General features: G+C 46.1%; 1 protein-coding gene and 1 long non-coding RNA gene across 3 annotated transcripts in view; one reads left to right on the forward strand and one right to left on the reverse strand.

Annotated features, from left to right (window-relative positions):
* LOC101065437 (cadherin-12) overlaps window positions 1–25,209 on the reverse strand; it is a 64,378-nt gene extending 39,169 nt beyond the window's left edge. The window contains exons 1-2 of the mRNA XM_003968174.2: window positions 24,680–25,209; window positions 6,677–7,118 (exon numbers count right to left, since the gene is read on the reverse strand). Of these exons, the coding sequence (XP_003968223.1) occupies window positions 6,677–6,922 (246 nt within the window). The 5' untranslated portion in view covers window positions 6,923–7,118; window positions 24,680–25,209. The remainder of the gene's footprint in view (window positions 1–6,676; window positions 7,119–24,679) is intronic.
* LOC115251234 (uncharacterized) overlaps window positions 1–25,589 on the forward strand; it is a 49,413-nt gene that overhangs the window by 4,455 nt on the left and 19,369 nt on the right. Inside the window, exon 3 of one of the 2 annotated variants that reach the window (XR_003889808.1) lies at window positions 14,760–15,618. The exons of the other annotated variant lie outside the window; for it this stretch is intronic. This is a non-coding gene — a long non-coding RNA (uncharacterized lncRNA). Of the gene's footprint in view, window positions 1–14,759; window positions 15,619–25,589 lie in introns of those variants that run through there. 2 annotated transcript variants of the gene reach the window in all.

Here is a 25,589-nt window from a genome sequence, read left to right on the forward strand (position 1 = left end):
TGGGTTCGTGGACCAACAAATGCTCCAAACTAAATTAAAGTGTTTTCCTGCACACAATGTTAATATAGCGCAGCTTTATGTAAATGAATTTCAAAGTACTAAATCTACAAGGAGAGAGCCCAGTATGGCTGCGTGCTTCGACATTTTAATGTACCTTTCTGCTAAAAGTCATTTCCATATCCACAAAATCCACATGGAGCCAGATTATTGCCAAAGGCTCATTACTGTATGCACACTTTATGCACTTTTCTTCTTAGATTTGCATCTACTTTGTGGGTTCTCAAAACCACGTTGCAAAGCTACTCAAATGTAGGCACTGGTTCTATCCTGTTGCCATTATTTCCATTAATATTCCAAAAATTCCTTTCATCCTTTTGTAGCATTCAATAGAAATCTGCAAATTCCTGACGACGGAGAAATGGGTCGGATTCTTTTTGTGTCAGTGTTACTGGCCTACTTTTAGCCTCTTTACAGTCTTAAATATCAACGAACGCTAGTTCTATTAATCCTGAGCATCCCCACTCGATCTACAATGCGACCACTTAGTGCTGTCACAGTTTCACTCTGGATATGGGAAAAAAGAATTGCTTGAATTTGTTTAATGGCGCATTGCTCTCCAGAAGTGACAGATATTTCCCGCCAAATTCACCCAGCTTGAGGTTGATCATTCCCCGTTGCCACGTGTCCATTTTGAATCGCTTTGCATCCCTGACCTGCCGCTGCCTGAGATTTATTTTTATGGCATATCTCATTATTATACCTGAAAGTGGCCTTCAGTCTAATGCCTGTTAGGTCGTTGCTCTATCAGCGTCGGCATTAGCGCCGAGATGACATGCTGTTGTCGTGGAGATACGGCGTAAGTGTCGTCAAGCCTGTCGTACCAAATCAGAAGTGGTGGTCGCATGTTTAGCATCGTAGGCAATCTGATGCTGGGGGGAAAATGCTGTCGACCGCTGCAGGCTTATTATAGCTGATCGATATCAGCCCCGGAGCATTTTTTCTTTCTTTTTTTTGTCTCGTGACAGCCAGGAGCTTGCTACCCTGATTGTGTCATGCCTCGGTGAGTTAATAAGGATGGGGTTTGGGTTTCACACTATAGTGGAAGACATGCAACTACTAAAAAACACATAGCTAGCAAGGGAGGGGCGCGGGAAAGAAAAAGTTGAATGCACTGACGGATATCGCCTCAGGTTTGTCAGAGCAGAACAGTTTTAGATTTAAAGTAATGCATCGTGGATGCTATTCTTGTGCTCCTACGCTGTGTTTGTCTCTGGGTTTTGAACCCTTACAACTACATTTTTCATTTTTTGATCTGTAAAATCTAAGGTTGTAGTGCTTGTTGAGCTTCTACCAGGAAGTGGCAGAATGTAGCATCTAATCGCATTATCATAGCTCATATCCTTGTATAATGTTGTTTTTTTTCTCTCTCTCTTTCTTCCTGTGACATGTCACCGTAATGTACAAGATTGTTATTGATCTTGGAGACTGGGGTTTTGGCTCGGATCCCTTTTCTCATATCACACTTGATTAAATGGTATAGTCATCTTGATACAATGCGTGGAATGCAATTTTCTACCAGGAACCACAATATTGGCCATCAGTGTCAAAGAACAAATGGAAAATGTTGATCGTAGTCTTAAGTGATACTGATTGGGATATAGGATCCCGGCAATTCATGGGAGGGGGGGGGGTAGCATTACCCATAAGGATGAAACACAGGAAATATATGACTTTAGTAGGATGGATTTATGGCACCATTAGTTTTCATTTCATCTGTTCTTTGCGGAATTTCTTTTCAGCGGTATATATTACGGCTATAAATGTCCCCAACCTCTTAATATGAACCAATGAACAGCTGAGGCGGTGGCACACCTCATGAATAATCTACAGTGGAGCAACGCACATTTTACATACCTGTGCTATACATTTGGCACCTGATTTACCAGCGTCTGTCTTCAAGAGCAAGAGGTATCATTAAACATCAACAAGGGTAGTCTGATTACTGTCCCCAATTGCATTATTTCCATGTCAAACACTTATGGCGTCATGTCTTCTACACAGAGGTGACTGAGTGGCTCTGGGCTCAAGCTCCGCGTGTAGAGACCACGTTAGCAGGTCACTGAACAGACCTCTGCCAAGCAATCAAGTGATTCAGGTCGTGATTTTTGCATCGACGGTAATTAACTGCCGGCGTGCATTAAGCTTCGATTGGGTGTTTAATGTCATGTCATCATCTGTAGTGTATGAAGAGGTTTGCTGCATTTTATACGGTCATCCATCAAGCCTTTCACGGCTAGATTCCAAAGCCTTTAAACTGAGCCCCGCTTAATGACGCGGAACGCACTATAAGGCTGGTGGGTTTCATATGGTCAGGTGACGGAAGCTGCTGGTTGCTGTGCCTGGCGCATAAGTCTCGTTGGAAAGGTCTTTATGTCCTTCTCATAGAGCCTCATTGAAAGATTAAATTGCGGGCTTCACATTGGTAATAAATCTCATCCAGGTGTTGGGTGGGACTACAAGGAAGAGCCATCAATAAAAGGGATGGTCACTCCCTGTCATGAGCAAGGAGGGAAATAAACAAGTTGTAGGAGAAGACCGGGATGCCCTTTCAGGAGCTAGTTGCCTATTGACTTGTATTCAAATGAGCGACCTTTTGTGCGAGTGAAACGGTGCATCGGAGCGTGCCGTTTGGTACGCTGCATGCACTTTACCACGGTGAATGGCACTGGGAGACATTTCTGCTTCCCTTTTCCTAGCTCCAAAGTGTGACTCTATCTAAGTTGATTAATTTTGTCTTTAACCTTCAGAGCATCCAAGGAGACAAAACTCTTGGAGCTGCTATCTGCTTTGTAGGGGCTTATTGCAATGAAAAGATCAGATTGGTGTTCCTGCTTTAAAGTGAGGCAAAGGTTGGTCTGGGTGTTCAGTGTGAGGATCGTTAACAATTAAAGTTATTACTGATACAGATTTAACATTCATTCTTTTAAAGAGATCAGTGCTGCCAAGCAATAGTAATAAAGACACCGACTTGATTAAATTCTCAGTTCATCCACCTGAACTATTAGATTCTTTTGCTGTGCACAGCCGTCCTCAGCCCTCCCTGTGCATCCTATCTGCTGTGGGAAGTCGAAGCCTCGAGCACTCGGTCTCAAACCGTTGCCGTCAAACATTGTCGACAACCGAGTTATTTAAAAAAAATAAGATTCCAAAGGAGAGTCTGAGCTAAATGTTGTGGGATTTGCTGCTGAGCTCCGCCGAGACAGCGGTGAGGGACAGCAGGCGGCTTGGCTTGATCTACAGCCGCGCCGCTAATGGCAGATTTTCCTTGCAGATAATCGCGCCGCTGCATAGGAGCAGCGCGGCCTTATCTAATTGTGCGAGCGCGGGGCTGTTCCACCAGCCCTCTTAGGTCCCCTGGGCTTTAATTGCTAAATTGCAATAATGTGATTGTTGTCAGGAGTCGAAGGCTTTTATGAAGATTGTAATCTTTGCACTCAATGTTTCAAATCATTTATTTGGTTGTGGTTTCTAATCCTGGTTTTACTAGAAATAAATGGAATTCCAAGTGGAATTCTCTTCGCAGGCGTGTCTCTCCACAATAATAATAATAATAAATGTTGTTTAACATGATAATTTTAGACCGTAAATGGGTTCTTGGGTTTTTACTAATGCGATGGGGAGTTTTGACTTGGAAGTTTTACTGAACCGTCTTCGATTTGAAGCTGAACATTTGGTGGCCGAGGATGAGAACAACCTGGAGGATTGAAGCTAATTTTGGCCGGATGTCTTCCGTTTTGCTCTCCTCCCTCTGCTTGACACCTCGTCTGATGTGTTTGGCTGCCTCTGTTTGCAGTCAGACCTTTTCGGCATCGGCCGCCGTCTCGCTGCGACTGTTCATTAGATGTCAGACTAGGAGGAGCTCCAAAGGCGCCTGCTGCACGGGCGCTCATTAACAACACTGCAGACATTGTGAGTGTGGAAGGCGTGATGGACTGAGGACACAGATAAGCTGCTTTGTCCTGTCTGTAAACACAGCAAAGACCTCCATCACTCACTGGAGAATCTCCCCGAACCACCCCTGCCCCCATAGCCAAACCAGAACCACTGAGGGAAACCAGTACCTGGTACCTCCACTGTAACCACATCATTGTTCTTTTCGTTCACCGGTGCAGCAGTTGTTTTTTTTTTCCATGTTTTCTCCTGAAGACGGATGGCCCTGACATCCATGAGGAGGCACGATCCCGTGTAAGGAACGGGAATGTTGATTTTTCTCAACGACTGCCGCCATGTTGCCCTTAAGCAAGCATGTTTTATCGCTAACAGTGGTTCTAACAGCCTGTTCAAATTAACTTCATGCATTCAATTTTCCTTTTTTTCCCTCCTTTGTTGACAAATTCAGATGGAGTCTGTTTTTCTTGTGATCTCACGGATGAGGGATTTTATTGCCGGCTCCCATTAATCTTAAATAACCGAGTTGTTCGGAAACACTATGGAAACACTCGGATAGTGGGCAGTGCACGCCTGAATGATCCATATAAATCACGTAATTGGTATTATCCTTAGTGCTCAAAGAATACATTACACGATGCAGAAATATCATCGAAATCTCAATATAACTATCATTATTAATACCGATCAGGATAGCGAGGTCCTGTGAGTTCACTTCCCGACATTTTTTAGAGGATGTTAAATGTAAAAATACAAGTAACTAATTACTATAAAGTAATGTTGGCCCCATTGACCTCCTCCTGTATCACTCCAGTTAGTCTTTTCTTCTTCCCGTCTGCTCTAAAAGCTGATGTAATTACTCCATCTTGTTAGCAATGTGAATTAGCTAATTAGCAACGATTTGGCTGCTGCAGTTTAAGCCGGCAGTGATGCATTTAATGCAAAGTTTGAAATGGATGGACTCTTGCTGATCGAGTCAGATTTCACGTGTTCGGGCACTTGTTTGTTGTAATGCCATCAACAACAGACAAATGCTGATGTTCCGAGCTGGGTGTACCGGCCAAAAAGTGCCTTTTTTTTAATTAAAAAATGGTAATTATGAATTCTATGCAAACTATATCCCCTTGCAGAGGACAGAACGCCGTTAGTCCGGCTGGACATGCGATCGAACCGTAATAGAGTTGATTAGATGGTTCGGCTGTGTGCTCCGTCCACCATTGGCGTGCGCGTCACCTCTCCTGCAGAGTAGTTGACAGGCGCCAACAGGGGCTACGAGCTGTAACTGGACCTGAAGCTTTGGCATGGATTCCTTTATTCTCATCAGAAGCCAACCAGGACTCTTCCATCCTCCAGACCCAGCTTCAGAGGCACACAGACGCCACGCGTGGTGCCGTCTGTGCTAATTAACTGATAACGGAGAGATGCAAGACCAAAGAGTCCTCAGATTTTAGAAAGCCGTCAAACGCTTTTGAAAGAAAAAGATTTTCCTCCAAGCCTTGATTGTTATTGCTATTATTGAACCCACGTCCCTCCTTGAGCTGCTACAGCGCTCTGCACAAGTCCTGTTTACGCCGCGGACGGAGTAAATATTCACAGGTGACGTATGGAACAAGCATCCGTTGCATTGAGATGCAGAGTCCATTAGAGTTCATTTACAGGAAGCGGGAACTAAGCTGCCTCCTCTTACGGGCCTCTGATGGTGACGGTTAATGAACGCCGCACGCTCGTCCCGCTGCTTTCTCGGCCTCGCAGGCGTCGTGTATTTATCTTTAAAGCCAGCGCCGTTTAAAGGCAGGACTGTTGCTTTGTCTGGACTGGTTTCATCTCCGAATGCATTCCGTACGGCAAAGAATCGGTCAATTATTTTCAGGCAGGATTAAGTGACTTAGCGGTGCAGCGGACAGCAGCTCCCACTGCGTTCAGCCTCAGACTCGCACAAACAGCGCGGCTTGTCAGGGCTGATTGCAGTGACACTGGGGCAGATAAGTCAGTCTTACTATTATCCTGTATAAGCCAGGAGTGCCAAATTACAACTTAACCCGCACAGAGTTTACTTGCGGACGTCTTAAGCCATTGCAGAGAATAAAACTCATCTGCTGAAGTCAGAAGTGACAGATTTAAACCGAGGTGGGAGGAAAGTGTCTTTTAGTGGTGCGCGTCTGTATTCAGTTACGAATATTGAGCCTCGATCACTGTTCCCGTCTTCCCTAGCTTATAAATATGTTGCCCCAGCAGGTTTACAGGGCCTGTAATCTAAATTTATTTCCTCTGTGCTATCCATCCTCTCCGTGCAGTGATGTGTGTGTGTGTGTGTGTGTGTGTCATAGAACAGCCTCACATAAACCCGCCCACGATCTATTGGCATGTAGATTTTCTCTTAATTAATGCTATTATACTTGAAACCACAAACGGACACCGTTTTACAGCCGATAAGACTAACTGGTGGCGGTTTGCCTTATTGGAAGCAAAACTTTCCTTGGATATTAAAGTTCATATAGTGGCATCAATAATAGATCTCACAGTGTTTTACTTCCATGGTGAGTCAGGTCCGGACTAGATTTAGAATTCTCTTAAACATTTGCTAATGTCCTTTTCTTTCATCCATTTACTCTCCTTCACGGTTTTATTTGTGGCCTCCATTTACCGCCGAAGCAGTTTTCCCAAGCTCCCTACTCTGATGTATGACTCCACCACACCCCATTAACGCAGACAAATAAGCCTTCTTTACCTTGCCCACGTACTGTGGGTCTGACCCCATGTATTCCTCCAGCACAAAGAACTGGTTCCACACCCAGCCCCTTTTGACCCGTTGAAATCTATTCGCCCCATTCCTCATCGGGCCCGCGGAGCTCCTGGCGTGCTCCCTCCCCTTCCTGCTCTGTCCCAGAGGCAGCAAAGGCGGACGCGAGGAGAAGGCGGAGCCTTCGTCGACAAGAATCCAAAGGAACAGCAGCAGGCAGTTCCTTGTTAGCATTGGCGGTCTGTGAAGTTTTGGTCCACGAGTTAAAGTCCAGTGACGAGAGCTGAGCCACGCTGAAACGACTTGCGGAGGTTAGTTCCGGGGATCGGGTAAGGCCGGAGGGGGGGGCTCTGCCAGGAGAGGCAAACCCAGAGAGCGGTCTTCCCTGGAACTGTCAACACCCGACTCAGAGACTGATGGGGCTCATCACCTGCGGGGCAGAAACAAATCCAGCATTTAAAGTGTTTCACGGTTTGCTGACACATCTGTAATAATATAGACACATGATGTCATTGGACAGCTGGGGCGGGACCCTAATAGTGTGATGAATGTCTCAAAAAGAATTCATCTGGAATAAAAAGAAAAAGTTTCACAATTATTAGCCTGCTAATGGATTAGCCCCACACACCTCTGTTGGATCATTAATCACGTTACTTTTGGGACGCTCTGTCTGGAATATTTCAGCTCTTTCCTCTCCATAGAACCCCCCCCCCCCCCCAAATCCCTCAACTTCTCTGCAACGGCCGCCTGTCGAGACCGAACGTCAGGTTTAGATCTTTGACAGCCTAATGAGAGGCTGCTGATGAGCGTTCGTTTTGCTTGACAAACCTCGTCTTTGCAGTTTTAATCAAAACCCTCAGCAACACTCCCCCCATCACACACACACACACACACACACACACACACACACAAAAACCCCAAAAACATGCACTTGCCCAGGCTGTGTAGCATGACATATTTGCAATTGGCCTCACACTGACACATGTGCTGAGCAAAATGTCAGCACAAATCAGCATGGCCATGATGCTGATGCTCCGCGTTCCGATGCTGCTCCTGTTAAGAGCTCCACATATTTGATAAGCCACAGCCACGGGAGATTATTCCGCTTGTCATGTCGCGCGTCATGTGGCAGACGCGGGTGCTGTGATAGACGCTGGTCCTACAACGGATTAGTGACATATCCCGTATATCTTCAGGTGTTCTCCCAGGTTCGGTTTCCTCTCCTCATACATCAGCGGACACAAATTAGCTTAATGCACCAGCGGCTTGCGACGTGTTGGAGCGTCGCCATCGTCGGCGCTTGTGTTGCCCGTTGTCGGGAAATCAAATACGTGGGTTTAACACATGTAAACAGGTTTTTTAAACAACCAACTTACGGGTTGTTTGGCATCCTTTTGTATAACAAGCAGATTAAAAGGGGCTTATTTAGGTCCAATGCGACAGTCACACCCATGTTCAAGCAACCGAATCATCCTTTGTGTGCATAATTTGTCATTATTTTCCACAATATTTGTTTTCTTACAAATGGAACTAGTTATTCTTAGTGTTTTAAAAGATCCTCTGGTGCCCTTTTGGGCACAAAAGAGCAACTCTGGATGCTTCTACTTGGGCAGATATTTAGCCTGATGTTTTAATTGAAATATTAGTTATTACATGAGCTGAAGCATAGATGAAAACAAATATAAGAGAATCGGCTTAATTCGCCCAGCCTCATTCATTATGTGCTAAATTGTTTGTTACCATATCGACGCTCGAGCGTTCATGGCCGTATTAGCAGACACTTAATTGTGCTGAAAACAAGAGACGAGAAGCACGAAAAAGCGGCATGAAAAATTGAGCTAACGACTTCTGCACCTGCTATTTTGTTCTTGTCTCCCTGCTAATGTGCTTATAAGCTCTACAGTAATGGAAGCCAATGTAGCTCTCGCTGACTCAGTCTTTGATTAATTAGGCTGTGGAATCCAGCTCCAGGAGTGGGTTAAAGCACGCTCCCGGATCCATTCGTTCTCCATCACCACACTTCCTTAAAAGTCAAAAGTATCGCTAAAGTTCTCGGTGCAAAATCATCAGGAGCTGCTCTGACACGGGTCAGACATGCGCCTCCCTCAGGTCGCTACTCATTTAGCGTTGACATAATGGAAAATGACTCGCACCCGTAATTTCTGCGAAACTCGCACCTCCGCCGAAGTCTCCGCTCGGCGAGGCCTGATACATATTTAATGAGATAACTTCATTAGCATGTGTCAAGCTCCGGTTGTGTGCCTTGACCCCTCGTGTCTGCTTCAGAAGGCACGACGCAGCGGGCTGACAGCAGTCTCGCACGTCACCTTCAATAATCAAAGACCATATGGCCAAACGATCTGCTGGTGCAGATTAGCAGCCACGAGAGAGCACCACACAGGGTTATTGGTTGTCAAGGCCGCCATAAACATGATGTATAGGTTTGTAGGCATTTACTCAGGGCGGAAGACGAGAAGTTGCTCATCCGAATGAGATACTCGGTTCAGTTCTTTCTTTCGACAAAATCTGAGCAGAGGCGAGGGGTCACGTTAAGAGGAACCATAACGATAGAAGGAAATAAGCCTCGCCCACCACCACAGTTCGACGGGGAATAAAATCCCTGCATTTGCTTTGTTTGAAAAAGAAAAAAACTTTGACCATCCGTGTCATCCAAAGTGGACCAGAACTCTCCAGCCTCCGCGTCCATTTACAGTGGGTGTCAGTCAGCATGGTGCTATGCATTATCTTATGTAAAACCTCAAATGAGTTATATTTCAAGCACCCAGCTCAGGCTGACGTTTGATCATGCTAATCACTGCCAAAAGCCAAGCAGAGCTGCAACTAACACAGGCAGGGAAATGAATGGAAATGATCATGACAATATAAACAGACAGATTAGTGCATGTTAATTAAATTGGCTCTCTCTTGATTGGGTTTGCCGCTACGACAACATCAGAAGCGGTCTTTTAGATGGCTTAAGCAGGAAAATGGGTGGAAAGATTCAGTTGTAAGCCAGAGTTTGGAAGAACCTGACAATAAACCTTCAGGCCACTGAAAAAATAATCACTGTGCGACTCTATCGAGGTTCCTCCCCAAACCCATGAAAGGAGCTGCATGTTGGTGAAGGTTACGCATCTCTGCGTCATCCCTCTTTAAAGTCTCTCCCAGTTTGCCATTCTGCTCGGCTATCAAAACGCTGACCTCGACTGAACCGCAGCTCCATCCCGTGAAAAAGATGTGTGTGCCGAGTTCAAGGAGATGAAGGAAAAGGGGCATTATTCAGGGAAATCGCTGTGAAAGACCGTGTTTCTGCAACGCCGGGGCTGGAAATCACGGTAATATCGCTGAAACCCTTCAGGGGACGCGTGGGAAGACAGAAGTGTAGGTGAAAGCACTGTAATGAAAATGGGAATAACAACACAGCTGGCCAGCCAAGTTGAATTATAGGCAAACGCCTCACATGTACGTTCTAATATGAAGTCATGAATAACAAGTGTTTCAAAGTTCCTCAACTTCCACGGGGCTTTAATTTTGACCTGTTCGGCCTGGAAAAGACACCCTCCCAGTCGCTTATTGACTTCTCCGCCGCAGAAATTGTGTTGTTGTTTCCAGACACAATGCGCTTAATTTTCTTGATGATTTTTATCGGAGTTTTCCTGCACGCGAGGCTTTTAATCAAAGCTTTCACACATTCCCGTTGCCACCACGCTGGAAACGCTAATATGTTTTGGTGAGTCACCCTCCCCGTTTTTCCCTTCCCTCCCACACAAATTATGCATGAGGAGGCCTCAAAGAAGGCCTTCTTTTCATATTATGTCTGTTCACTTGTTTAACTTGGTTGCGGGTATCAAGCGTGAGGCCATCCTCCAACTAAAGACCGGGGGTGGTGTGTGCCAGCCGCTGTCGTGGCCGCGACCATGAAGTGAGCCCGCTGGTAGCCGCTAGCCTTGTCGCGTGCAAAACCCCGGCAGGTTACGTGGGTTCCTGGCACCTAAAATAGGTTTACGTGGGGTGGAAGATGTTGCTGATTAAATGGGGTGCGTTACACTTAAAAATCACATCTGCTTACTAACCATAAATAAATAAATAAATATAAAGATTCCTCTGGGTCATTGATAGCAGCTTCTGTTACTCCAACTACTCCATTTGTTCAGAACAGACTGGTGCAAAGCTGAAGGAAACAGGTCGATAATCCTGCTCCGACCACGAATCACCACAAATTGAATGTTGACTCAAACGCCAGTTTCGACGACACCGATTTGCCACATTGCAGAACACCTGCATCTTTTATTAACGCCGTTAAAATATGAGCGGGAGCTGTTTCTTTTAATGGTGACAAATGGCAGCTCTCCGACGTGCCCAGGCTCCGTCTGTGATAAATGCGTTTGAATTCTTATTTCACAAAAGTGTCCCGTCAGCACAAGCTGGTTGGTTCCTGTCAGGAAACGGCTTTGGCAAAGTCTCCCAGAATCGAATTCACACACGGATGCAGCCTCAGTGGGAACATTGAGTGGTTAAAGGTGATATTATTGGTTATTTGATGGCAGGTTAATTTGTTCTGTTCGACCTGCTATAGTAGATAGTTTCCCTTTCGTTTTCCTCTGCTTTTCTCTTCCTCGTGCCTCCTTCTCTTTACATCTTTACACCCGGGTCTCCCATACTGCCATTATGCTCCCTTCCAAGGTGAATTTATGGAAATATGCAAGGAAAATCAATCCGGTGGACGCGCACTGACATGAAAGGAAGCTGTCCTTTCTTCTGATGACAGCTGCTCTCCAATCAGGCGATAACAGCCGCGTTGTCCTTTGAATGCTGAATTATGGTTTTAGCCGAACCTCTCAGATGTTTTTTCTTCTAATATCTCCAGCATTTTTTTTTTCATCGACTGTCCGGTAGTCCTGACAACCGGAGCTCTGAAAGACAGAAAACTTCACCTCCAGGTGATGTGCCTGAACTTATTTTCAGAAGGCTGGAAAACAATCAGCCGGGGAGATGAAGTGGAGCAGCCCCGGAGCCGCGGGGGTTGGGAGCGCCATCGCCGCGCAGTGCTCCGAGATGCTTTTCTTTTGCCCTTGGACTTGGAAAAACGGTTAGCACGTCTCCGTTTTCAAGCGTCAAGCTGTCCAGGTTTGGATTTGCGTTGGGTCAGAAAGGTCGAAGCAAATACACAAGTTGTGTTTTATGTCACAACTGGCCTCCAAATGGAAGATAAACATGTCGTCAGTGAAAATGGCCCCAGCGACCGTTGAAGGGTGTAATTTAAGACGAAGATGATGATGATGGATATTCTTGCTGATCATCATTAGCATCACACACGGCCTCTACTGACAAGAAACCGCTTCATTAGCTCGGTTGAGCGTCTTTACCGACCCGCCTTCCTCTTGCAGGGCATGCGATACATAAATATCATCCAGAGCCGATCAAAAATATGCTTTATGTTGGGGTGAACGAAGGGGCCCGTCTCTCTTTTCGGAAGGGAACTTTTCCACCCTAACGATATGGAAGGTTTAGCTGTGGAGACAAAACGGGCCCGAGGCAATAACGCAGCACCACACTGACTCACACATCCCCTGTGTGCAGAACATGTCTGATTCTGCTGCCTGAGTCTCTGAAGAAACGGATCACATCCAATGGAAGGTTATGATGGTTTGAACATAAAAAAGATGGATTTTCCCACCCTGCAGTCGAGGCTATCAGAAATCTGCATACTCTCCCGCGCACACATCCAAAAACAGTTAAATAGCCCCTAAAGATAGAACAACTCAGAACTCTTCCACCCAGATCTGACCCGAATGACTGCGCATTAAAATGAAAGGTGAGCGTGTGAAGACGTGTCAATGCGAATATCAGCCCACGAGCCATGTTGTCTGCAGGAGGGGTCGCGCTTTACCTGGACCTGCAGTTCAAACACAGATTGCCCCCGCTGCTTCGTTTTGAACTCGGAACAAGCTCCGAGGCAGGTGTCGAAATCTGTTGTTGTGATTCAATGTGTGCCATTAAATTCTGCTGAAGGATATGTTGTCTGTTGAGGAGGTTACGGTACAAGTGGGCCACTGGTCAAGTGCCTGCTCTGTTCTTAACCGGAGCATAATTGTACCCCCCCACCCCCACCCTCAACCTTGTGTGGGGTAGGGGTAGATCGTTACCTGACACAGGTGGAAGAATTTGTTGTTGGCTGCTCAGAATAAACGTGCGTAGGTGGTTGGATGTCGGCTTTAAATAAACGGACACCTGACAGCCGGGGTTAGCCGACCATTAAAGCTGCGCAGGAGCAGTTTGGATTCAATTGCTGCCTGTAATGAGCATTTCATGTTAGCGTTGCAATGAAAAGAGCGATCCCGAGATTCTCTGGGGTGTGCGTCATTGACTTTTAGGGTTCTGGCTGGTTTCTCATACCTGGACACAGCATGTTGGATTGATTCTGTGTGGTTTCCGCTTGCTTTGACTGAGGTTGGTACAGAACGCCAAAAGGTCAGCAAATAAGCGTTTAAATCAAGGGCCGCCTTAGACCACATGACATTAAACATAATATCTAGGAAGGAGGGATGCACCGATTTAAAACATTTTAGCCAAATCTGACATTAATACTCAAGTTATGGTTTTTCGAAACAAGGCTACCAACATTGTTTCTTTTTAGCAACAATAGTTGTAACTGTGTAGAAAATGTAAGTGGCTTGGCTCAATATAACTAACAAAACAAAGTTACCTTATCAAACTTGACAGGTTAAAATACACTGACACTCTGAATGCAGGTTTGAGAGCCCCGAATGCAGCACCTGCTGCTTTCCTTTTTTCCTGCTGGTCACCGTTAGCAGTGTTAGCTTCCGGTAACTCGATCAGCCAGCAACGCTCATTAAAAAAATGCCCAACATTGGCCGATACATCGTGATATATCGTGAATCCCTACTGATCATGTTCTTTATCTGACTTCAGTGTTTCCAAGTTCGACTCTTGTCTTTTTGATAATTAAACTTGCCAACAGTGTGAACAGATAAAGCTTGTTAGCAAGTCAGTCAAAGTTTACACTCGGGGGGGAGCAGATGGTGATAGATTAACCACGGGAGTGTGAGCGTGTCATGACACAAGAACCTCCCTCCAGCATTCTATTCTAATTGACAGTTGAGCAGTTTAAGAAACCTCCATTTGAGACGGCTGAATTGTTGAGTACCCACCGACCAACGTCCCCGCCTGCCCTGCAGGGCACTTCTGTAAAATCCTCCATGGCAATTGGAAAAAAAACTCCTCCTCATTTGTGCAGCTTCGATCCTGGTCTGTGGACGCAGTCGGCGTGACTACTGTCCAAATCATGCCCGTGCATGCTAATCCTGCGCGGGTGCTTCTTTCATTGACATTTTCTACGCCACATTAGCAACTATGGAGACGGGGGAATGTCCACCCTGATGATTCGGCTATTGTTTGATTGCTTTGGACAACTTGTAATTATGTGCATTTAGCTCAGCCTTGACTGTGCTTAATTAAGAGGCTCCGAGGATGTGGAAACATCAGTTTTCTGCTGGGACTAACTGAGATATTTGGAGACAAAATCAACTCTTTTTGTTGGGCAAACTGTGTGTGTGTGTGAGTTTTCTGGCATTTAATTAAAATTGTTCAGTGTTTTGTGTTTAATGAGCAGTTTTAGTTTGAAGCACTTATCATCTCCTTTTTCTCTGGTTCTTCTGGGCCATTCCACAACTCTGGATGAACTCACTGGCTCTGTTTTAGATTATTTATTATTTTCTTCACGGGAAGATTTTCTGTTAACTCGAACAATCTGAACGTTTGCATTTCACTGTATAACCTGTCCTGCATCGTCATGAACGTTAGAGACTCTTTATAGACGCCTCTCATGGCAACGGCTTAACAAGAAATTTCATTAAAAGTGGCATTGACATATCATCCCATAATAACCTCCAAATGCTCCACATGCGCAGCAGGTGTATTTCCAGTCATTATCCAACGTCTTCATGGTTCTCACCTGATAAGTGAGGGTTATTATTGGTTATCTTTGGATCTAAAGATTCTCTTTATATAGATTTTATTTAAGAGGCGACCATGTTAATCTCTTTTTCAGAACAAGACTCATCACCATGGTTTTCTATTACCATGGTAATCTAAATGCAAATTTTACCCATCCTCTTTTCACTGGGATGATGCTCCTGGCACAGCATCTGACCATGAATTGAGATGTTTTGCCCCCCCCCAATCCTGCTCTACCTCTCACATCCACGATGGAGCGGAAGCCACCGATCGTCTCCTCATGGTGGAGGAGGGAAAAAAACAGCGGCTAATTGAGCAAAATGAAAGTCCTGCTGGTAAACGGTGACGCCGTCCGACCGGAGAACCAGGCAGAACATGTCAACAAACCGTTCTGTCACCAGCACCAGGAATAAGTGGAAATGCCAAACACAGACAAAACATCCTAACTTGAAGGCGCTGCTCCAGATTGTTGGCTCTGAGAGACGTCATCACTCCTGCCGTCATCTTCCCTGTGTGGATCCAGTCCTGGGCGGCATCTGGTGAGAAGCTTTCCGCCGCAGCACTGCAAATACTTCCACGGAACATTGGCCATCTGGGTCTGTTCTCGGGGAGCTTCAAACTGGGGCATTGTTGGACTGACACCAATCATCCCCTCGTGAGGGTGGCCACATCGGCGCCGCTCGACATCATCGTTGTGGTCACGGGGCGTCTGCCCTTGTCTTTTTTTCTTAAATCTATTTACCAGAGCAGTGGAAGCTGATGGATATGGGTTCCTGTCGTCATACAGGAGACATTGGAGACATTTCTTAGCTTTTTTTAATTCCATATTGTATAAATTTCTTCCTTCTGTGTCAATCTGCCGAGAACTTCAGCTTCTTCAGATAACAGTAGTTATTTCTGGAATAATGCTGTTTGACACGCACGCAACCTTTACCACTTCTCTCTGCAGTTATTATAATGTTGGATTTTAGAACATTTAACTCTTCGAATAATAAACTTTGGACAATTTTTGGATTTGTGAAAAGGAAAAAATGGGTCTACCTGGATAATAAAGTAAATTCATTTGAAATGTTGCGTAAGAGGGCTGTCACGATGCTTCAAGAAGCATTTAAAATTGAAGATGGAGAAATTTCACAGTGAGGTCTGCTTGATTATTTAAAATCTCAAATGAATCTGGTGGAGAAACATCAAATATGGAAAGATCAAAAAGAGGACGAGAGAACTAATTGTCCACAGAAAATCCAGGCAACATGAACCTGAGCTGACTGCTCAGGCCATCAAAGGTCAGTCAGGTCACACATCACGTTTGTAAGTCCGAGTTTACAGTTCGGAGGCAGAATAAACGCAAGAGTTAAAAATAACTAATGCCTGTCTTGGAGTCGTTTGCACTTTCCACCTGTACGCGAGCCTGTTATTGTGTGTCTGGTGTTAATAAAGCAGCTGACGCGCCGGGGGACGGTGTAGCACCGTATGTCAGTGGGTATTTTACGACATTTACCACGTCTCCCGCTGATCCTGGAAGTACCCAACATTCCTGCTATTTTCTGTACCGCTGCCTGCATTGGCATTCATCAATTCACAGTTCAAAGCAGTAACGTAGTCTGTAGGTTTGCTCCCTCACAGATGGATATAGAAACATTGTGGTGACGTTGAACTAGCAAGTTTATTTCACATTAGGGACATAACTGACAGGTGTGAGCCCAGAGACCCTCAGTGGGATGTCGGAGCAAACTCGGAATGCCAAAATCAACACGGTTATCCCGACCACAGCCACTGGAGCTGATCAGGATCGTTGAGGTGATCATTCTGCTTCATGGAGAATCTATATCTGGAGTCAGGCTGTGCCCAGAACATCAGTCCAGACATCACAAGTCCATGGACTTAACAGGAAAAACAATACAACAATATAAGATGGTTTAAAATGGAAAAAAGGGAAACTATAAAGTGAAATAAAGACAGAAAATCAGCCAAACTGCACCACTGAGCACTCTGCAAATGGAATCTAGAGGTGCAGCTGTCATTTCAGGTCTGGTTGGAGGTACGAGCTGAAGGTTCCAACACATTGGACAACCGCAGGACGGCAGAAATGATACCAGCAATTTAAGGTGTTTCCGCCGACCTGTTTTTACGCGGCCATTTTTCACTTTCAAAGCTTTCTGCCGCCAGTTACCCAACTTTCATCCCATCTGGGAGTGGCGGCTGTAAAAACAGTCATTTGGAAGTGTTTGATGCCCCCATGTGCAGTTTGCTGCACCTGCTGTGCCCCCACATTACACTGTGAAACCGATATTAGCGGTTGTCTGCTCGCACCGCCTGAATGGGGACACAAATGTCCTCACCAGGTGTAAAACTACGCCGTCCTCGTCCTCTTTAACTGGTATTGGTGGCGGAAAAACAAATCACGCAATTTCGTGAGATTAATGCAAAGTGACTAAGAGAAAGCTGAGGCTGTTTCTGTACGACGCTGTTGTGCTTGAGCAAGATGTTTGGCTTTTATGAGGCACAACGCGGCGAAAAGCAGAGGGACCCTTCATGACGAGAGCTTCAACACCCATCTCACGGTCGCGATTCGGCGCATTTTCCTCTGAATGGAAAGAAAGGAGGCAAGAGCGGAGGCGGAAGTGTGCAGAAACCGGGCCGATTTCCCCTTTATTGCGATTCAGAGCTTGAAATGAATCCTCCTGACGACGCGTTCGGGACCTGATTTCATTAAAGGGGGGATTTTGCCAAGTCGGTGAACCTAAATTGATGCAGTTGAACGCTCGGGTCTCCAGTTTCTGTCAAGAGGTAGTGTTTTTGGGAGGGAGGAGGAGAGGGAATGAACCTCTGGCTCGGATGCACCTCTGTCGACCTCGGTCTGAATTCATTCTCGGCTGCCGTCTTATAGATCTGCTGTTATCTCTTCCAGTCCCTCCTGTGTTTCCCATTTTCCCTTAGTTGTGTTGCAATATGAAGTGCAAAGATAAAGACTAAACAAATATATTTTTCCCAATGTATTATGGGTTATTAGGCACACACTGAGGCTCATTATCTGAGTGAATGTAAACTCAAAAAGCATTAAGGACAGAACTCACTGATGTATGATCATCACATTGGTTATGCTAATGTTCCTTTGTTTTGTTTTTTCAGCGTGTGGGAGCGCGTTAATGGTCATGTTCATCAGTGTGCACGTGTGGCTGCGAGTGTGAGCGATCGGTGCCATGGTGTGCACAAATGTGGTAATGTAAGGAGAGACAAACGTAGCCTCTCATGACAAACTCGGTCTCATCTCACGATCTCTGAATAATGTGCAAAGCAAGAAAAATTCACCTCATTAATTGGTGCGTGTCAGGGGATTCTAAGCAGCTTGGAATCAGTCACGGGTTTCACCTTAGGCAGGAAGTGGATGTAAATAAAGGGCCTCAACTGCCTCTTAAAAAATAAAAAAGCCATCAGACTCGACGCGGTTGGCATTTTCCAGCATGCTCGCTAATGCTAAGCTAAGTGCTGAAACAAACATAAGGTAAAAATATAGGAATAAAGAGGGTCAACTGGGACCCGTGATAGAGTTTTTCCACTGTTTCAAGAGCCTCTTGTGAGGTGTTTGTGGATTTTCTAGGGGATCATCTGTTACAAAGACCTCACTGTAGGAAAACCAAATGTAGACAGGAGATGGCAGCGGCTGAGGAATTTTCAATTAAAGTGGACGGGAGTGGGGGCAACAATCTGATATTCGTAAAACGGGCTTCCAGTAAATAAGCTTTTACAGCCGTTGCTATTGATTGGCCTCCAGATCCTGCTCCCCCATGACGGAAAACTCACCGTTAGCCTGCCACAAAGCCTTGCTGTCCCGGGAGTCCTTATTCAGGCTGTCAAGACTCCATTTCAAATCATAGATAATCTAATGGGTCCTCGACTGAGCCTCACTATTAACATGGATTGGTTTGACCTCGGAGGCACTCGGAAAGATACTTAACCACTCGTGTCTTCAGCACTTAATTAAAGTGACACTGGTTGTATTCCCGGACTGTCTAATCAAAGCATTCATATCAAGGATGCCTTTATTTCACCGTCACGGCCTTCTCATGGACCCAAATTCCGTCCTTTTTTAGGTTTGCAGGTATTTTGTCGCAACTATGTTGGCACAGGTTGTGTAATCTTCATGAACTTTAGTGTGTTATAGCAGCTTTTGATGTGATCAGTCAGTATATGAACAGAGTGAGTTAATCCCCCCCCACCACAACTTTATTAAGATGTTGTTTGGGAGGGGGGGGCAAACTGATTATCCCACTAAGCAATAAACAACTTAGCCTTACTGGTGTTGGGATTCAAGAGAGGTTTTAAATCAAATGCGAATGGAAGTCGGGCACGGTTGATGTTGTTTGGCCGGGAAGGAAGAAAAAACCCAGAATAATTAATTTACATTGTTTATTGATTAATATTGGAGGGTTGTGGAGACGGATATGTCACAGAGGGCTCATCAGCATTTGTAATCAAGCTTTGCATTTCTGCATCATTAGCCTCAAGCAGTGGCGCCATAATCAGACAGCCAGGTAATATTAAATGGTGGGCACTTACAGCCTCTCAAGTGGCATAACTGCCTTAATCAAACAGTTATCACACTGGAGGCCAAGGGGAGAAGGAATAATGGGAAAGCAATATCCTAGATTAGAAATTAGTCTTCTCCGCTAAAGCGCAGCCTTGCTCGGTCAACGGTGCATAATGATGTGGCGGACAGAATTAGGGTTGGGTTCGGGGGACGAAGCGACCAGGACTTCCGTTCCTGCCAAGAAACACAAACCCGACGTGGTCGATTAGAGGTCGTACGACCGCCGCGGCCGGGTTTGGAATCAACCCTTTCAAACGTCTGGCGTCCCCCTCGGAGGCTTCAGAGTGGTTTCTTTTGTGCAACACGCCGGGACGGAGCGGCATCAACCCTGGCCTCAGAAGTCCCCACGGAGGACTTTTGTCATTCTCTCCAGTTTAACGCCGCGCTGAAATATTGAATTGATGGCGTCTGATGCTGACAAAAGCCGAAGAAGGCTTATGAATAACGGCACATCCTGCCGCCTTTATTCCACTCCTCTGCATTATTCAGTTTGTCAGTAAACTTTTAGATGTTCTTTCCAAGTCCTCTGCAAAAATAGGAGAAGCCATTTCTTTGTAACACTAAGAACTAAAGTGAATTGAAAATACATTCCAGGAAAAGCTCTTTTCTTTTTAAAGTTCTCTCTCCAGTTAGAGTTCAGATCCTCCCGATCTTTCAGGATTAACCCAATAGAAATCCTTACTAGAAACAATAAAACGTTCAGCAGATGTTGGAAAACTAAAAGCCACAGCAAAGGGGAAATGATATCTAAAAAGACTAGCAGTGGTAAAAATGGCTCTCGCCTGCGCGCTATCTTTAATCCCGGCTGTCCGCAGCCTCTATTTACCAGTGAGCACAATACATTATCCCAAATATTCACCCCCGCGTCTGACTTCCTCTCCCCTCACACCACATCCAATTCATCATCGGATGCTGCACGCTGAGCAAAACACCATCCCGCTGACCTTGAGGAAGTTGCCCATAAGAAGACTGGCCCAGGCCAAGACGGAGCGTCTGTCAGGATGATTTCTTATTCTATTTAATGGAACAAATGCAATGGTTTATCACCCCGGGGCTCACAGTTTAGGAGAACGTGGCGCATCGCCAGAATCCATGTAAAAGTCCTTTTAAATGTGTACATTTAGAGTAATAACAATGAACAGATTCTATTTTGGGTCTTTTGGGGGGCATTGAAGGTGAGAACACCCGTTCCAACAGATCCAACAGAGATTAAAGTTCTGGGGTCCTAACTTCTCAGGGACATTGGTGCAACAACAGCGGGAACAGCGAGGCGTTCCGTTTGATCTTTTTATCCTAATCACCTGGTTGTAGTTCTCGCCTTTCTCGCCGTGGCCCAATTCTGCAGCTAGCTCCCGTCCTCCCGTTCCCGGTGCCGTGCTAGCTCGGCCTCTGTTCCACTCCGGTAAGTTATGATGTCGTTTTCTGCTCTGCCCCGATAGCGATAAGGCGAGATTGGAGGACGGGGGACTTTTAGGCATAAATATCCAAAATTAAACTTCAGCACCGCGTTAGCGGTCTTGCGCGCACGGACCTTGAATTAGAACCCGGATGATGTAAATCACGCAGAGCAGCTTCCCAACCCTCTCCACTGCTTGTCAGGCTGTAGAAATAATGTCAGAGTTAAGGAGTTCACATTTTATTGTATTCGTCTCGTATCCAACACTGAAGTTACTCTTTACAGGAATTTAGATTTAGAGTTACAGAGCGGGGGGGCAAAAATGCGCCGGCTGCATTTAAAGTAGGCTGCGCGCTCATGAGGAGCGCCTGCTCAAGTGTGTTAAGCAAAATGTGAGATGTTATAGTTTTTGAGAGGCGTTTTCACAGCAAGGAGGGGCTGCCTGTGCTGGGAGATGATGGTTTAGATGAGTTTTGATGGAGATGAATAAAAATGAAAATGTTATGCGGCATGTTGCACAGCACCGTATGACCCGCGGTAGCTTTAGCCCATGTATATGCGGCTATGCAAGCATTTAATATCACTTAAAAAAAAAAGAAGAGAAAAAGATCCTTGAGAGTAAGAATGAGAGGGCGACTTTGAATGTTGTTTTACAAGGGGAGTTTTTCAGGGCCGAATGTAAATTGAAATGTATCATTTTCAACAACAGGATAGGCAACAGGCGCTGCAGGCTAGTGACCATTTTCCAGTAAATGTGCAGCATAGTCCATCCTGATATGCAGCCGCTCACTATCCTCATTTCCTTCGGAGGCGCACTTTCCTCTGCCGGGTGGGGAAAAAAATCAACGTTTGGCCCTGGCTGTCATCCAGGATGCAGAATAAAATGGACTTTTTGGATAAAGGCCAGGTGTTCCTGCAATCTATTATTAATTGTTAAAAAAACAAACAATTTCTTTAAAAGGAGCATTCTAGCAGCCTTGAATAGCGTTGAATCAGCCAGCAGAATGGAGTATTTTTCTTTACCTTTACACTTCCCTGCAGTGCTCCTGCCCTGCTTAGTTCCTAATGAAAGGCCCCCCAGCACCTTCTCCAGAAATCATTACAATCTCTCTCTACCTCTAGGGTTGGTAAACTAATAGTCATTCACCTATGTGACAGGAAATCTTTCCCAAGTTGCCATCGGGGGCCAGTGAGGTTGTTTTTAAGGTTATAAAGTACAGCCCAGCCAGTAATGACAATTTATTGTTTGGATGTGACCTGAGGTGTATTTATCAAGCCAAAAGTGTTCCTTCTTAAAGCCAAAGGAGGGGGTTACGTTCTTATAAATCAGCCAGGTGTTCATCCAGGTATTAAACAACGCACTGGCCTTTTTGAGCAGTAAATATAAGTAAAGGAGATAAAAACAACAACAAACCACTTTTTAAAAAAAGGAAATTGTGCTGCTGTGAAGGTTCAAGACCATTTAAAAATGTTAGATTCATTTAAGGACATGATTTCCCCGGTGTTCCTTTCAGGCTGTACTTCGCTTTCTCGCCAACATTTAGAGGACATCACATCCCGAAATGAAAGAAAAATGATAAAAAAAAAATAAAAGACATGATGAATGTTTGATTATTTTTAATAAAATTTCCAAGAGGAAGAAAAATAGCATTTGATGCTCTGTCACTGTCCTTTCCAATTCACCAGGTAGCTTCCTGTTCCCTCCCTTCCTTCCTTCCTTCCTTCCTTGTGCCATGGGAAAGGACATATTTGTTGCTTTATTGAGAGTATCCTGAGAATAGTGAGTCTCTAAGAATTGCCAGGCTGCATCTCTGTGGGGTATTTCTGCCACAGAGGGGAACAAACAACATGTCCACACACGGCTAACAAATGAACAGAGACAAATCTATATAAATAATTGCCGAGTGGAGCGAAGATTTCTTCCCCCCCCATCATTCAGAGAAGTGTGGGCAATATCTCCTGGAGGTTGAGAGTCATCCATCACGGCAAGACTTTAATTTGAGCTGTTTAGGGCTGTGTCTGAGAGCGGGGGGCTGCAGTCAGGCCGGACTCTGCAGCCATAGCAAACCCCTTCCACGTCTAATTAGCAGTCAGGTGCTTTAAACTGTGCCGGGACATTCCCGACAGCTAGGTTGCGTCTTACCGCAGAAATGCCCGCGGGGGAACAGATACGGGGGCCCAGACGTACCCCGTCGCAGCGCGATCGTGCCAAAATGAGCAACAAAGACTCTCAATGCTAAATGGGCGATCTCTCCCTCTTTTCCCTGTCATTTTAAATAGCAGTGACAGGTGCCAGGTCCACACCACGGGTACCTCTAAACGCTGCTCCGTCTAATCATGGCGTGGATATGAAGACGCCTCAGTGGACGCCGGCGCTAAATCAAAGAAGCGGCGCTTGACCTTTCCGTTGGATCTTAATGGCAACTCAAATGAGGAGCGGCCGCCGTTCCAGCCCGCCCGTTAGCCTCTCACAATGCTTCCTTCGGGAAGGTCGTGTTCAGTCTGAGTGTTTCGGACGCCCACGAGGTGATCAACAAGTTGGCCGCCATTAGATCCACCTCGCTGCACCAAAAGATGGTGCGCGCCGTCGCGGCATCGCTGTGAAGCAGGTGGTCTGCCGCCGCTCCGAGGACTGCAAGTATACCGCATTCGTTTTCATTTAGTCTGCTCTAATGCATTTGTAATACCTGAGTGGTCGGCCGCCGCATGTCCTGAATGCTTATTCGCTGCACAGGAGATTCTCTGTGCTCGGAGAGGCCAGCTCCCCTTCTTCTGTGGAAGTGGTCGCCTTTGGAGTGTAATTTGATTATTCCGAAGCAGGTGTACGAGCAGAATGCTGATAAGGGGGCAGCGGGGCCACTCGCATTAGATGCTTTTAACGTGCTGAAAGATGAAGCCCATCATTACTTGTATTCGTTACCGAGCGATAATGAGCCGACGCGAGCTGGAACACGTGAGGAAGATTTCGGAGCAGGACAATACCTGCGCTCCCACTTCTCCCCACAGGAATGATGACCTTTGCTCCCCAAAGTGGCGGTTGTCATCGCATTATCATCTTTAGCGACAGCCAGCTGCTTGGCTTCCCCGTGCTATAATTACGCCTTGAAAGGTTCGGGGGATGCAACTGTAATGACGGGACAACTTCCAGCGCGCCCGCTCATGTGGCAGTCAAATTTAAGTTCACGACAGATGGAGTGCAGCTCCGCTCAAGGGTATGATTCTAAGTTGTTTTTTTTTTTTTTTTGGAGGGGGGGGTTCTTCATCCCAACGAGCATCTGCTGCCTCTGAACCGGAGCAGCGTTGCATCTCTGATCCCGTGTTTCCCAGCAAATTACACTCTGTCAAGCCTCTCACATTGTTTCCTCTAATCTCCCAGCATGACAGAAGAATTATTTTGGGCTACTAATAACATTGCTCATATGCCCTGTGTGCAAACAGCTGGATCGAGCTCCAGCTGAGGAGGGATGATGATGTTTCCAGCTGCAGACCTGTGGCTGTTTCTCGGCGCTCACTCCGTTCCTCAATCTGCTGTTTTGTGAAGAAGCAGCTTCCAGTCGCCTCTCCGTGCAATCCGCAAAAACTTGTTGTGCGGATTCAGTCTCCAACTATGCCGACTCCAAACGCACCGCAGCCTTTTATCCCGAGATTGTTGCTATAGACGTGCTTCAGTCGGCTTTAATTAAGACTTGGCGCGTTCGGGCTTTATTCCCCGCGTCTCCGACCGAAAGCACCAGAGACGCGCGGCGGCTTTCCTGTGGGCTGCGACTTCAAACCACAACTGGAACTGGAAACATTTTAAAGGGCACGACTGGAGCGCCTTTGATTTCACTTCACCGGCTGTTAAGATAATTGGCACAACTGTGTTGAGCTGAGGCGGCGACACGGGTAACACGACACAAGCATCATCAACAAGCTGCAACCAAGGTCTGCGCACGGACCGAACAGAGGAGTTGCTGAGAGTCCATTTATAATTAGGAATATGTGTCAAATGCTGGCAGGTGGACGGAAAAGAAAAACAACCCACTCTTACCTTCAGGGGAGGACTTTGGATCAGTGATGAAGCCAGTAAAATCCAAATATGCACTGAATCAAACTGTCCTGCCGCCTTTTATTTCAACTGCTTCACAACCTTGTTCTTCTTTTTTTACTCTCTCGCTCAACCTGCTTTTGTCCTCAGTGCCTTTCAGTCATCGTCCCGCCGTCTGTGTGTTGTGTGAGCCCACGCCGTTACAGAGCCGATGCCTGTGCGACTTAACGGAGCTGAGACCTTGAGACGAGCTGCAGAATGCACGGAGCCGCGCCAAAGTGGAGTGTGGCCGCTCCGTTACAGAAATGACGACCGAGAAGGGGGGAGAGAGAGAGAGAGAGAGAGAAAGAGAGAGAGAGAGAGAGCTGCAAAGTGAAAGAAAGAAGCCTGTGTGCACGCATCAGAGTGCGGGAGGAAGTGCATGTGAGTGAGGGAGAGGGAAAGGGAGAGCGAGGGCAAAGTCATGTGAGAGAGGTGTGCGAGCGCTGCTGGCTCCGCAGTGAGCAGTTGTGATTGCAGCAGCGGGAACCCCCCCGAACCCGCTCAGCAGGTCCCCAGAGCCCTGGAAGAGCTTCATCGTCAAGCAGCTTAACAACTGGCCCGACCCCCAACACCACCCTCACCCCCCCCCCCCCCCGCCCAGCCCCCTGAAGACATCATGCGTGTCCGCAGTGGTCACATGGGGGGTGTTTGACTCGGAGACACCCACAGATGTGTCCTTTGTTCAGAGCTCATAAAGTCTGAAAACAGGGTCAGTGATAGCTCTGCTAGCTTCTGTATGGGGCTGGGCTGAGAAAACAAGGGTTCACGGTTCAAACCCCAGTGTGGACAAAACATGGACAGTGCTCTGGTAACGGGACAGTGCTAAGACACCTTCAGACTACCACCAAGGTACCTTTGAGCAAGGTACCAA

This window comes from Takifugu rubripes, chromosome 10 (genome assembly GCF_901000725.2).
Source record: "Takifugu rubripes chromosome 10, fTakRub1.2, whole genome shotgun sequence".
Taxonomy (NCBI): Eukaryota; Metazoa; Chordata; class Actinopteri; order Tetraodontiformes; family Tetraodontidae; genus Takifugu; species Takifugu rubripes.